Genomic DNA, 15,076 nt, shown 5'->3' with positions numbered 1-15,076 from the left:
GAAAGCCAGGACCCTTGGAGAGGGCTGCATCTCCTGGAGGGGGTGCTTTTTTCTAACTGCATGAAGGTATCCTCTAGGTTGGCTGTGACTTAACCCCACTTTGGGGAGATTACTTTTGGGAGTATCATCCTCACTCACCAAACCAGAACGCTCACAGATCAATGAGGAGAAAAGATTTTCTTCTGCCTGAGAGTTTTGTGAAGAATATGTCTTTCCCCTAAAAACTCCCAGTACCAAGACATTCGACAAATATTAAAGAAGAGGTGCTCATTGCTTACCTCAGGGGCCATCCAGAAAGGGGTTCCAACAGAGGTGTTTCTCCGTAGACGTGTACTGGTGAGCTGAGCTGAGACACCTGCAAGGAAAGAGTGTCATAGTTCAGTAAGGAGCAGGGGAAGATTCTAGGCCAGTGGCTGGCAAAATTTTTCGTAAAGGTTCGGAAAGTAAATATTTTAGGATTTGTAATCTAAAGCTCTGTCACAACTACTCAACTCTGCCATTGTAGTGCAAAAGCAGCAGAGACAACACAGAAACAAATGACTGTGGCTGTGTTTCCATAAAAATGTATGGATGTGTATAATCTTCATGTGACATAAAATATTCTTCTTTTGATTTCCTTCCCCCAACCATTTAAAAATTACACTTCAAAATATAAAAACCATTCTTAGCTCACAGGCTGTACACAAACAGGAGGCAGGTCAGGTTCAGCTCACAGGCTGTAGTTTGTGATCTGCTGGGTAGGAGCATTTATCACTCTATCTAAATAACTAGATTTTTTTTTTCCCTAAGGAATATTTCTATCCTTACTACTGCAAAATAGGAATCACAAAAAAACATCGAGAACTAGGATCAATCCAAAATATCTTCCAACTATATTTCCAAAATATTTCAGGTGATAGCTTTCTTTAAATGGTGCTTCATTTTATGGAAGAAGAAAATTGGTGTGTATTATCTATAATAGAGCATCAATATAGATAGAAAAGGTTTTCAGTGCCTTAGTTTACCTAGAGGCCTAGGAACTTGTCAAGAAAAATATATTTGTCGAATGGAAAAAGAAATCAACTAATAATATTATCATCTAGGGCTCAATGTTGAGGACCTGAATTTTAATGTAATTCCAAAGAACTCTTAGTCTTTAGCAGGCTCCCTTCTTGACGCCACAAGGGATGGAAAGGTACACTGGATTAGGAGTCAGAAGACCCTTCTCCCATCCCAATTATACCTTTTCTGAATTGTATGACCTCTAGCAGACAACCTCACCCTGAGCCTCAGTTTTCTCATCTCCAACTGGAAATAATGCTACTCATCATACCTAATACAACCATTCTTCTTAGACAAATATCATATGATATCACTTATATATGGAACCTAAAATACAACAGAAATAAACTTATCTGTGAAACAGATCCACAGATACAGAGAACAGACTTGGAGTTGCCAAAGGGGAAGCGGGTGGGGAAGGGATGGATTGGGAGTTTGAGATTAGCAGATGAGAACTATTACATACAGACTGGATAGACAACAAAGGCCTACATATAGGACAGGGAACTACACTTAATATCCTGTGATAAACCACAGTGGAAAAGAATATGAAAAAGAATATGTATATAAAAAACTGAATCATTTTGCTGTCTACCAGAAACTAACCCAACATTGTAATTCAACTATACTTCAATAAAGTAATTTTTTTAAGAAAAGAGTTGTTTTTAAATACCAAGTGAGAGAACAAATGTGAAAATGATTTATAAATTGTAAAGTATTTTACAGACATAAGGTATTATTTTATATCAAGCAGAAATCTAATGTAGCCTTAAAAGAATGACAAGGACTGCTACCAATGCTGTTGATGTTGAGAACTAGAAACCTGGATATGTATGCTTATCAGCAAAGAACACCAGGCACAGATCTGCCAAGCACCCATAGGCTGGGTTGTTTTGCGGGGAGGGGTAGTTATTGTGCTAACCACATGCATTCTTTATTTTTTATTAGGAAGCCAAGGAAGGCTCGTTAAACTCTAATGGCCATGAATAATTTCCTATTTTTCCAAACCCTCCACTACACTTTTGGTTAAAAAAAAGAAAAATCTATACCTTGCTGGGTTTTGGGGGGTTTTTTTGGGGGAGGGGGTTGTCTTTTTTTTAGGGCCGCACCTGCAGCATATGGAGTTTCCCAGGCTAGGGGTCTAATTTGGAACTGTTGCTGCTGGCCTACACCACAGCCACAACAATGCCAGATCCAAGCCAAGTCTGCAACCTACACCACAGCTCACGGCAACGCTAGATCCTTAACCCACTGAGTGAGGCTAGGGTTCAAACCTGCAACCTCATGGTTCCTAGTCGGATTTGTTTCCACTGCGCCACGACAGGAACTCCACTTTGTTGTTTTTAATACCTAGAAATTTCCTTCACAGCAACCACAAGTTCTGGAACCTTCTACAGGAAAGATGAAGAGCCTTTACCCTCGTGCTAAAATCACAAAGCTGGTAAGTGCATAAATCAGTTTTAATCCTGTCATCCTTCTAGCTCTTTCCCTCACAACACACTGACTGCTCCAGGTCTGTGTGGAAAATATATCTCCAATGTTATGCATAGAGCATACTCCGTAGAGTTATACCACTTCTTACATAGAAAAGGAGCTCAAGACTTGAACATAGGGCCCCTCTGCTATTTTTCTTTGCTTTTTAGTAAATAGACCAATATACTTAGTATAACTCCATTTATTGTTGAGTGATTTCTTCTGAGCAAGTGATTTGCTGATACGTTTTAACATGGAATTCAACAAAACAATGCATATTCAAAATCAATCTTTTTTCCTACAAGGCTGACATTGATAAAGGACATTTTAAAAAGTGCTCTGTGAATGTTTTCTCATTATTTATAACAACTATGTTGAAATACTAACTGCTGTGGAACTCATTGAGAAGATTAAACCATTTGATAAACTGAAAAAGGAAAACGAAATGGTGTGGTTTGTGGGTATCAATACGAGAGGGCTGCGAGGGGCTGTTTAATAGTCCTCTGGCCTTAGGTGATACCGCTCTGTGTTTCTTCTCACACTTCCATTTCCTGTTAGTGTTTCCCCGTTCAACCAGCCTCACATGTGGCAGCAATAATCACAATTTAAAGGGATGTGAGCTTCCAGACCCAAAGGCCTCTTTTACCTTCTGCTCACTGGGAATAAGTCTGCCTAAGGCTAGAGAAAGCCATTTGAAAGACCAAACTGCTTCCTCTTTTCATATGCAAAAGAAGAACAGACAAAAAATGTAAATTATAGACAACTGCCCTAAGATGTGAAATCCTTACCAGAAAACCCAAGTTTTGTCATCAAATTCTTCTTTTGAAACACTTTTATGGTCTGTCTTTAATAAAATTCCTTCTAAAGCTGAAAATAGATGAACAAACAGCATCTCCTAGGGCGATCCATCTGGTGAACACCCCCACTCTCCAGCCTGCATGTGACTGGAAAGGCCCTCAGCCTATGGCGTAGAAGAGAGGCCCCAGTCTTCTGAGATTGCGATAAATTGTTGCCTCTGGCTAAACCGCACACAGCGAGAAAACAAATGACAAGCAGTCATTACCAAAATCAACGAGCTTAACTCCTCCTTCTGTTGTCAGAAGAATGTTATTCCCCTTGACATCACGGTGGATGATTCGGTTATTGTGCAAATGCTGAAGGCCCTGCATGGCGTCCCACCACCACCACCAAACAGCAGAAGAAAGAAAGGGAAAGTTTGCATGGTTATTTTTAAACAAATACCCTACTATTAAAATCAAATCAACGTCCACATTTGGCTACACCTCCCTGCTATTACACACCTTGCATATTATAGAGCAAGGCTATTTCCCTCATTGATATGCAATAGGGATCCAACCAATGACACACTGCCCCCCTGTGTCCTTAGTTTGATGGATGGTCTTACCAAGAGGGCCCCATATAAGATGTATGAAATCACAGCTTCGTCCAACCGCTGGCCGCACCTGAGTAGACCCTTGACAAGTTCAGTGACTGAGCCCCCATTACACAACTGCAAGAATACACATAAAAAGAAAAGAAAAAGACGTTAAGATTACTGACCCCAAGCAGCAAATTTGCAAATCACAAAACTTTGTATTTCCATGACACAGTCAAATCTAGTTCTGCGTGAGTGTTTATTTACTCAAGGTGATGATTTGAGTCAGAGTGCATGTCCAAAAAGTTGCTTCTTTTTAATTGCCAAGTGAAATATAAGAACACAAGTCTGAGTTCCTGTCATGGCTCAGTGATTACGGAATCTGACTAGTATCCATGAGGACTGGGTTCAATCCCTGGCCTTCCTCAGTGGGTTAAGAATCTGGTGTTGCCATGAGCTGTGGTGTATGTTGCAGACATGACTCAGATCCTGCATTGCCATGGCTGTGGCTTAGACCAGCAGATGTAGCTCTGATTAGACCCATGGCCTGGGAACCTCCATATGCTATGGGTGTAGTCCTAAAAAGACAAAAAAAAAAAAAAAAAGCACAAGTCATTATTTGCAAATTCAAAAGAGAAAGCATACAAGTAATCACGGTGAGTGACTGGATATTTTTCATTTTACATGAATATTTTGTGTTAAAAAACCAAATACGCATTTTTGAAGAAAAGACCTCAAATGCCTCTGGATACTTGGGAGGGAAGCAATTTTATTTTAAAACTTCCTGTCTCCAGTGCTGGCACTGCAGGCATCAGAAGCCCTACCAGCAGCTCTTTTTAGAGTTGCCATTGCATGTTAAATGTATGGGGTGGAGTTGCATCACATATGCATTTACCCTTTTCATATTCAACTTTAGGACCTCAGGAACCTTGTGCTTTTTTTCCCTGTAACTAAAAGCACTATAAAATTATACCTTTCATATTTGTTCTTCGTTATATAATATCCTGAGATGTGAGAGTACATAAACCAGGCATACTATACTTTCACAGCAACTTAAGGGTTTGCAAGGTAATTTTGACTAACTGCAGGAAGCAATGTGCAGGTTTGGGTTTGCTACATGCCATTTTAAACCAAGGGTTCTTTAGTGTTTTGAGCAGGGCATATAAATACCTTGAAATTGTAGGCAGCCTGTTGTATATGTATTTTGCATTTGTCTGCTGATAAAATCCAGAACTTTTGTCAGATTCTCAGACCCATCCTGGTCCTTATAAAAGTTAAGACCCTGCTTTAGAGACCTAGGTTTCCTCCCGGCATTTCATCTCCAATTTGGGAAAGAGTTAACTAGTGAACAGTGGGTGGGCCCCCGGGTTGCTACTGCTAGAGTCAACTGGCTTTTTTTGTAAGCAAGGAAATCTGAGGGAGCACAGATTAGCACTTTTCCTAAATGGAGACACTCTTTATCAAGATAATAATACGCTGGAATCTATTAGACGCTGATTAGGGACATCTGCAAGGTTTTAATAAATGGTGAGATGTTTTGTTTGATGGATGCACTGTTCCTTGCTGGAGATGTGGCAGATACCTTCTACACACAGTAACAATCAAGATAATCTGGAATTGAATCTGCCCGTATTTTTACCATTTAAGTTGCTCATAAACAACAGTATTCAACAAAAAACTGAATATAGAATTAGGAATCTTTAAAAGTAGGATTAAATTACTCTCTCTCAGGAATGATTTAGGAGGGAACCAAGAACAATTCAATGCTCTGAAGGTTATAACGGTCCCCGAGTCTGGGATTATATATCTGCTTCTCTACCAATGTCGGGTGTAACTTGTAACTCAACACCAATCATTCTCATGGCTCTAACATTCAATACCAGAGTAATGTCTTTCAAAGGATTCCACATTCTTTTTTTATTTTGTTGCTGTTGTTGTTTTTAGGGCCACACCCACAGCATACAGAAATTTCCAAGCCAGGGGTCAAATCAGAGCTATAGCTGCCGGCCTACACCACAGCCAGAGCAATGCAGGATCCCAGCTGCATCTGCAACCTACGCCACAGCTCACAGCAACACCGGATCCTTAACCCACTGAGCGAGGCCAGGGACCAAACCCGCATCCTCATGGATACTAGTCAGGCTTGTTACCACTGAGCCACAACTGGAACGCCTCAATTTTCTTTGTATTTCAATTATGTCTTATGTGACCCTGAAAGGGCACATACCATTCAATGTTCAATCTAATACCCTCTTGCACAATGAATGCATTTTCATGATTCATAGAGTAGTCTTAAAAGCTAAGCCTTTGACAGACATGAAATAATTTTCTCAGGACTCCCCAAATTAGATTCTGTATTTCAAGGAACAAAAATTGGAGAACTGACCACAGAGTCAAATGATGATCATGGAAGAATGTAGGATGTGACATAAGGGAAGTTCTCACTCCGCAAAAAGAAAGCCCTGCTGGGGCCGAAGGCATGGCACTTGGAGAGCCTGGGAGAGTAAGATTAGTGTGAGGATGCGCCCTCTTGAGGGGGGGGGGCTTTATAAAGGGATAATGGTTATGAAACATCGTCTCTTGTGAACCTCTTTTTAGGGAGACCCTTCACAGGAGCCGCATACCAATCGAAGGGTGTCCAGGCTGAGTGGGAATGGCAGTCAAGTATGGTGAGGCCCACTGAGCCTGGGGTTCTAACAGCTCCCTTGAGCCTGCTCATGACTTACAGGAGACTCAGAGTTGTATGCTCCATTTGGGGACAGGCACAAGGCTGGAGTTGAATGAGAAGGAAAGAGATAAGAGGGTGTATCAGGGACCTGGGGTGACATCAAAGGCAGACAGGAGGAGGACTTAGAGGGCACCACACAAGTGGAGGCACCGGCCTTCGCTGCCATGGCTTTACATGAGCATCTGCTGTATCCAGATCCAAATGTCATGAGAAGGTAAGAGGAAGAGGGAAAAAGAAACTATTAAACAACTGAATCCTTACCCGAATGACTAAGCTTTGAACTAGACTGTAAATTGGGGTATAAATCGCAGAATATGCCCCTTCCCCACAACGTCACCCAGTGGACTAAGTTTAACAGATGAGTTAACATCAGTGTCTCTTCCAGGAAGGCTGGGCGCTTAAGAACAAAGTTGAGTTTCATTATGGAAAAGAAACTTACCTCTGTGTTTCCAATAGCTAGTGACTGTCCAGTTTATTACCCATGACTCAGCCGTGAATACAACATAGCCCCTGCTCACCACCAGGAATGGACACACGAGTAATGAGTGTGGCACGTGGAGGTAAGGGTGTGCCCAAGGGAGTGTGGAGGCACCAAAGAGAGAACAGCAACTTTTGCTGCACTAGGGCAAAGAGGGAATAGTCTGGGAAATCCTCCCAGAAAATAAAACATATGCAATGAGTTTGAAGGACAAAGGAGTTTATGGCAGGCGAATAAGCAGAAGAGCACCCGGGAAACGGAACATCATGTGAAAGGAAGAGACCACAAAAGAATGGGGTGTGGGGGTCTGTCTGCCTGTGTGTCTGAGTCCGCATGTCTTTGAATTCTGAATACTCTGCGACTGTTGTGACAAGGGGCCAGACTTCTAGAGCATGGAGATGGGGAACAGGGAATGACAGCGGCACCCGCCAAGGAGTTCAGGCTTTATCACCATTCATACCTGTGTTATAATACCATAATATACCATCAGAAAGGCATGGTAAGCTACCGACAGGTTTCAGGCAGAAGGTCTGTTTAGATTTTTAGGAAGATGACCTTGGTAGCAGATTGAGGGTGGGCAGAACAGGAAGACACGGGGATCTGGACACCTGTTAGGAGGGCTGAAGCAATCAAGAAAAGCAGAGCCAAAAAGTCCAGAGTCCTGGGAGTTCCCACTGTGGTGCAGGGGAAATGAATTTGACCAGGATTCATGAGGATGTGGGTTCGATCCTTGGCCTCACTCAGTGGGTTAAGGATCTGGCATTGCTGTGGCTGGGCTGTGGCCAGTAGCCGTAGCTCCGATTCGACCTCTAGCCTGGGAACCTCCATGTGCTGTGCAGTCAGCCCTAAAAAGCCAAAACAAACAAACAAAACCCAAAAACCAAAAAAAAACAAAAAAAATCCAAAGAGTTAGGGACAGATAGGAGAGGCTTTTATGAGACAGAATTGACGGGAATTTCTGAACAACTGGACAGAGAAAGTAAGGAAGAGACAGAATCTAGAGATCTTGTGAAAATAAGAATACCAATAAAGTTCTTTGATCCTCTAAAGTCAAAGCAGTAATAGACATGTAAGGCACTGGAATACCTTCATCTGAATCACTCCTCAGCCTGGCTCCCATCTCGGGGAGACACATGCTTTACCGAATTACAAGTGCACTATTAAAATTCTAGCCAGAGAAAATTTAAATGAAATGCTGGGTGATGATTCAAGCTAACTCAACCCTGGAATTTTCCCCTCAAGCCTCACTGTCGTCTCTCTCCAGCCCTACTTTAAATTTGCCCACCTCTGCGACAGGGGCCTGTTCAGTGGCATTTTATATAGGTAGCCAACCTACAGACTTTCTTCACAGCTCTAGAACCCATGAAGGGATTAAGGGCAGCCATTTTGTCAGCAGAATCAAAACTCAGCTGTAGGAATTCCTGTCATAGCTCAGCGGTTAGCAAACCCAACTAGCACCCATTAGGATACGGTTTCGATCCCTGGCCTCGCTCAGGGGGTTAAGGATCCAGCGCTGCCGTGAACTGCGGTGTAGGTTGCAGACATGGCTCAGATCCTGTGTTGCTGTGGCTATGGCGTAGGCCGGCGGCTATAGCTCCGACTGGACCCCTAGCCTGGGAACCTCCATATGCCACAGGTTTGGCCCTAAAAAGACAAAAAGACAAAACAACAACAACAACAACAAAAACCAGCTGTAGATACAAGAACAAAAAAAGGATCAGCCTCAGTTGGTGCCTTTTGTTCACTAATATCAGAGTTTAAGAGCTGTCTGACTTCTTATGATTCACAGAAACATATAATTAAACTGTTCAAGGCCCCTTTAGAGAAAGCAGCTCTGTGAAGCTGACAAACCCACCAGCAAGGTTTTAAAGGGCCACCCGTGGGTTATAGAGAAAGGATGGAGGGTACTTAGCTATAAAAAAGGCAAGCAGGTACACAATGACAATGGCCTAATCAGAGTAAATATTCAGTGAAATGGATATTTTAAAAGCATGACAAGGAAATATATATAAATGCATAAAATGAAACCATCCCCTTGGAGTTGTAAAAAGGCCACCAAGCCTCCTACTCCACCCACCCTGCAGTTTGGCACCTGCGGCTTTCATTCCCGCCCCCTCTACCAGCCACCAGCCTCAAACACAGAGGTGTGTCTTCAATCCTGCATTCCTCCCTACGCCCTCAGTGCTCAGGAAGTGTGGCAGCTGGATGCATCTAGAATGTAATGAGCATTTTGCTCCAAACCAAGAAAAATAGAAAAATCATTTACATTCCACATCTATTTTCCAAAACGCCGTTGAATATTGATTCAATCACAGTATGTGCATTTGCTAAGATGGTCATAATTTCAAGCAATAAAATGTTCCTTGCTCAATAAGCCATCAACTTGCCTCCACGTTATTAAAGATTGGCCCATGCAACACAATCACCAGACCTTTATTCTAATCGAAGTTCCAGCTTTCAAGTAGAGTCTGTACCAGCATGTTGATGTGCCCCTAGTCAGATGGCAGAATTAAGAGGTATTTTTCAGTGCCCTTTTGTTCAGGAGACTTTCTCTTTCCAGGGTGTTAGGTTCTATAGAGAGCATAAAGCAAAAGTCAAAGACTGTCAAAATTACTCTAGAAGATGCCTGAGGGGGTACAGTGTTGGACACTGACCACCTCTCAGTAAGGCCAAAACAACGTACTTTTCCTCCACTCTGTTGTGTCTGACTGTGTTCATTTTATCAATACAGGTAAAGTCAGCTTGCACCTGGAATAATGAAAACTATGTCACTTGAAACCCTAGAGTTCCAATCGGGGTGGGAAGATGCAAACATGAGGACAGGTAGGAGGGCCCCCAGACTCCCACCTACCACTTCAGTCTCTCTCCAGGGCACATGTGTCAACTGGTGGGTGGGCAGAAGCACCCAGGTGCCTTAGCTTTCTCACACTCTCTTGCTTTTGCTGGACACATATATAGCACACAAATATAGGATGACCATTCAGTCTCTTCTCCAAGTTTTTTTCCTTCTCTACTCCCCAGGGTTCTGTACCTTCCTCCTGACCCCCGACCCCAGTGACTCATTCTAGAGTCCTGCCAGAACTTGCCATCAGAGTCACTGTACAGTGCTTCAGGGCTTTCTAATCATCTCTGGCCAACCAAAACTTACCAACGCTAGCTAGGTTCCAGGCCATCAGAGTCCTGCCATGACCCTAATTTGTTACTGTGAGAAAGCTGACTCATGTCACAATATCGGTGGGTGAAAATGATTTAAAGTGTTTATTTGCAATGATATTGGGGCCTAGACTGGACTTTCTAGGGCCTTACATAAATGCAAAAACTGAAGAGAGGTATCTTTTTTCCCCTTCTTAGATACCAAACTTACACATAGATTTCTGAGAGTAAAAATAGGTTAAAAAATGACTCTTTTATCTGGTTTAAAAATATAAGGAGTCTTTCTTCTACTCTATCCTCTTTTACTAACACTGTAAACCACTTCTTTTACGTTGAACATGTGATTCATGCTAAAACTAATAGTATTTACCTACTGAAAGTTTTATACCAAAGGAAAAAAGAAAATATATTTCATGTCTTAGTACATACCAAGTATTTTTTCTGAGTATGGCGCTTTTCTTAAAGGTCCAATTTCTCATTATAATTTCATTTAGGTGAGAAATAGGACTTACAGCCTTTTCAAGTTTAATAGTAACTTAGAAAAAACCTATTCACAAAATTTCCAAAACATTATAATGTATGAGTGTTTACTTGCCCTATCTTTCTCATATAGTAGGTGTCTCATGAAAGAAAGCTTTGGTTTGCTTTCTGCTAACGATTGGTAATTAATTTCAAAAATGACATTTTTATTTGCTTTTGTTTTCAGACTTGTGGTGATTTAAGAGGGTTATTAATAACATTTTTCTATCCTCTAGAATTGCTCTGTGAAAAAGCTTCTCACTGGTCCTTTCATCACATCCGACAAGGAAAGTGCAAGGCAACATAAATTTAATCTCAATATACAGGATGAGGGGAGCAATATTAAACAGATTATAATTTTATTGCAAAAGTCTCCTAAAGCGCTCTTTAAAAAGTTGCAGAGCAAGCAACATGGCCAAGGTGTTGTTTGGACTGCCATTATCTTCCAGCCGTGTCTGTGTGTGTGTGTAATCAGGAACTGCTGCCACCCCAACCAGAGACCCCACGACTGTGTCCTTAGAACCTGGGAGACAGCATCACGAGCAGTGGCTGCACATGATGGGAGAAAAGTGCTGAAGTGTGATTCTCCTCCAGTTCTGCCGTGGAACGTGTCATAGGGCTGTTAGGCAAGTCACACCTTCTCTGGGTCTCTGTTCCTCAACTGAACAATAGGAGAGTGACCTAAAGGACGGCCAGGGTTCCTGCCAGCTCTAGGAGACAGGAAATCCATGTGTCTGTAAGTATACTGGAGCAATATGGACCTACCTAACCCCCAGGAGCCTGACATAGGTGACCTATCCCAACACAGTTAAGGCCAAGGACATCTGGTTCCCCATACTACCAACTCTGGCATGAGCCAACACGATCTGCAAAAGGCATAATAATATTAGCATATTGGATTACTGAGGTATGAATAATTCAGCGTGCCAGAGCAGCCTCATTATCTGCATGTAATCATCCTGAGAAACCAAGAGACAGTCTGAAGGGGAGCATGTGCGCAAGGCTCAGTTCATTGTTCTTGGCTCCTTCTCATCTTTCAATGCCATGTGTGGCCCTTTCTGGGGCTGACGTTTCATCACGCCTCATCAGGAAGAGCATTTATTCTCCAGCTGGTGGCAGATCTGAGCAGCACACCTGCCCTCCTGGCTACATGAAGGGAGGTAAAGTCCATTTTTAGGCTCTGGGAAATGCCTGGAAGTTCCAATTTTCTGTCTGAATGCAGAGTCTTTTTGAGTCAGGGATAAAATAAAAAGAAACTAAGACCTCTTGGCCACTGCACTTACATTATTAAATTATAATGAGGTTTTTTGTTTTTTGTTTTTTGGGATTTTTTGCTTTTTAGGGCCACAGTAGCAGCATAAGGAGGTTCCCAGGCTAGGGATCCAATCAGAGCTATAGTCGCAGGCCTATACCACAGCCACAGCAACAGCAACGCAAGGTCCAAGCTGCGTCTGCGGTCTACCCCACAGCTCATGCCAATGCCAGATCCTTAACCCACTGAGTGAGGCCAAGGATTGAACCCACAACCTCATGGATCCTAGTCAGATTTGTTTTCACTGCGCCACAATTGGAACTCTTCTAATGAGGTTTAAAATACAAAGATCACAGAGCTTAATAAGAATATAAGCAGAGACCCTAGAAACGATACTTTCCATGTCTCATGAAAATCAGCATTTAAAAAATTAATGTTATTCTAGAGTTTCATTGGCAAGGTAAAATCTGTAATACTCTTGGGGGGACAATAAAATCCAAAAGATGATGCTATGAGAATGTGTTATATGACTTAATCATCCAACTAAACAGACAAAAGTGATTTCTGAAAGCCAAAACCCCTTACATCCTTTTATTCTGATGAAGGCAACTGATGCGACAGAAATATTCAAAACAGTTTCCCTGAAGATTATCCCATTTGAATATAACAAATGAATTCACCATACATGGTTGCTATGGCAACCAGTATATATCGTCCCATTCCCAGGCCCTCCCAGAGCCAGGCAGAAGGTTTCCACAAGACACCCCAGACAGTGAATGGAGGGCTGGCCTCTCCTTTGTTGCTTTTCCCTTAAAGCTTTCACATAGTCTCTGCGCTCATGGATCACAACTGTGACCTAAGGCATGAAGGCTGGTTCAGGGGGGCAAAGTCCAGAAGAGATCGCGTGGGCCCAGCAAACACAAGACAATACAATAGACCTGTCCTAATAGACTCATTTTATATGTTGTCATTTTGTCTTGGCCATTTTAGTCACATGGAGAAACTGTACTTGTGGGGATGAACCCTTTTTTTTTTTTTTGTCTTTTTGCCATTTCTTGGGGCGCTCCCGCGGCATATGGAGGTTCTCAGGCCAGGGGTCGAATCGGGGCTGTAGCCACCGGCCTACGCCAGAGCCACAGCAACGCAGGATCCAAGCTGCGTCTGCAACCTACACCACAGGTCACGGCAACACTGGATCCTTAACCCACTGAGCAAGGCTAGGGATTGAACCCACAACCCCATGGTTCCCAGTCGGATTTGTTAACCACTGCGCCACAACGGGAACACTTCTGCATCCAGTTACACGCATTCATTTCCATTAACAAGGGAGAAAAACTGGCAAGACCATAGTGAATATAGTGCTACTCCCTTCAAATTCTCTCTTCAGAGCAGATGCTGCCAGGAATGTTAGCTGCTCCCTGCTCCCAACAGCACCTCTCACCAGGAATGGTGCCCAGCTAAAGGGAACTGCCTCCCCCAAGGCCACACCCCCTTCCAGGATGGGAGCCAGTGATTGGCTGATGCAGAGATACAATCCAAGACAACCCTGCAAGAGCTTCATCTCTCTGAGGATGAGCTGAGACCTTTGTTGCAACCATACTGCTGTTCGGTGTCTCCCTTGCCCAGTCCCATCTTCCTCACTTCCTTCCAGGTCTAGCCCCTGCAAGAAGTCACCAATGAACGTGCCATACACAGTTCTCAGAATCTGTTTTCGGGGAATCCAAAATAAGACGAGGATTAATGAACATAAATGGACTGATTCAAGTTTGGCAACCAAGTGAACCTCAGCGTAACAATTTTGGAAAACGAGTTGCAATCAATTGGAACATGTTTTCTTTCTTCTTTTTGTTTTTTGTTTGTTTGTTTGTTTTTCTTTGTTTGTTTGTTTGTTTGTTTGGCTTTTTTTTGGCTTCTCTAGGGCCGCACCCATGGCATATGAAGGTTCCCAGGCTAGGGGTCTAATTTGAGCTGTAGCTGCAGGCCTACACCAGAGCCACAGCAACGCGGGATCCAAGCCACGTCTGCAACCTAAACACCACAGCTCATGGCAATGCCGGATCCTCAACCCACTGAGTGAGGTCAGGGATCAAACCCACAACCTCATGGTTCTGAGTCAGATTCGTTAACCACTGAGCCATGGCGGGAACTCCCTAGGAACATGTTTTCTGTGAAATGTTCTCAGCTTAGGATAGAAAATAATCTTTCCCAACTATATGCCTGCATTCATTCTATTAGAAAAAGATGGCTAAACTTTAAAAGCAGAGAAAAGCGAACCTTCTTAGCCCACAGCCTACCTGTAAGAATGTGGAAAAGGACACCACATCTTGTAAGGTACCTGCAACATGCAGGAGGAACCAACTCCCCAAATATGTGTGTTACACTATTTAGGCAACAACACATCTGCTTCCTCCTGGCTCTCTGTTTGAATCCACAGTTACCCAACGGGGGCCTCTTACCTCCAGAACCAGCCACAGCTGTCCTCCCACACAGTGATCTGCTTTGTAAAACATCCCATAGAATTTTACAACGTTGGGATGATTTGGAAGAAACTGCAAAATGTTGTATTCTGCCTCAATCTCTTCATCCATATCCTAAATAAGATTAAAAAAAAAAAAAAGAATGCATGCTGGATTCAGTATTATGTATGAGGAATGAAATCATGATTAAGTAAACACTTAATAAAGCATATTTAGTCTCTCTCTCTCTCTTTTTTTTTTTTTTTTTTTTTTTTTTCTTTTTAGGGTTGTACTCACCGGCATATGGAGGTCCCCAGGCTAGGGGTCTAATCAGAGCTACAGCTGCCAGCCTACAGCACAGCTCACGGCAACGCTGGATCCTTAACCCACTGAGCAGGCCAGGGATCGAACCCACAACCTCATGGTTCCTAGTTGGATTAATTTCATTGCGCCACAATGGGAACTCCAATAAATCTTTCGTTGAAAATTTAAAAATATCTGAATTTTCAAAGCAGTTAAGGAGAAGTACCTCAAAGAGACCCAACCAGGATAGGATACTTATAACCTCACCGTGCAAACAGTGCACAGCATTCTAACTTCA

The 15,076-nt window shown here is 42.7% G+C and overlaps 1 protein-coding gene across 3 annotated transcripts in view; it reads right to left on the bottom strand.

The window, feature by feature from the left end:
• Positions 1 to 15,076, bottom strand: part of MYO3B (myosin IIIB) — a 423,015-nt gene that overhangs the window by 385,417 nt on the left and 22,522 nt on the right. For 2 of the 3 annotated variants that reach the window (XM_021076498.1, XM_021076497.1), the window contains exons 3-6: positions 14,476 to 14,610; positions 3,920 to 4,024; positions 3,578 to 3,677; positions 279 to 355 (exon numbers count right to left, since the gene is read on the bottom strand). In XM_021076498.1, the coding sequence (XP_020932157.1) occupies positions 279 to 355; positions 3,578 to 3,677; positions 3,920 to 4,024; positions 14,476 to 14,610 (417 nt within the window). Of the gene's footprint in view, positions 1 to 278; positions 356 to 3,302; positions 3,382 to 3,577; positions 3,678 to 3,919; positions 4,025 to 9,526; positions 9,667 to 14,475; positions 14,611 to 15,076 lie in introns of those variants that run through there. The other variant, XM_021076499.1, reaches the window with a different exon arrangement.

Source organism: Sus scrofa, chromosome 15 (assembly GCF_000003025.6).
Source record: "Sus scrofa isolate TJ Tabasco breed Duroc chromosome 15, Sscrofa11.1, whole genome shotgun sequence".
Classification (NCBI taxonomy): domain Eukaryota; kingdom Metazoa; phylum Chordata; class Mammalia; order Artiodactyla; family Suidae; genus Sus; species Sus scrofa.
The sequence above is the reverse complement of the archived record's forward strand: the minus strand, read 5'-3'. Positions and strand labels throughout refer to the sequence as shown.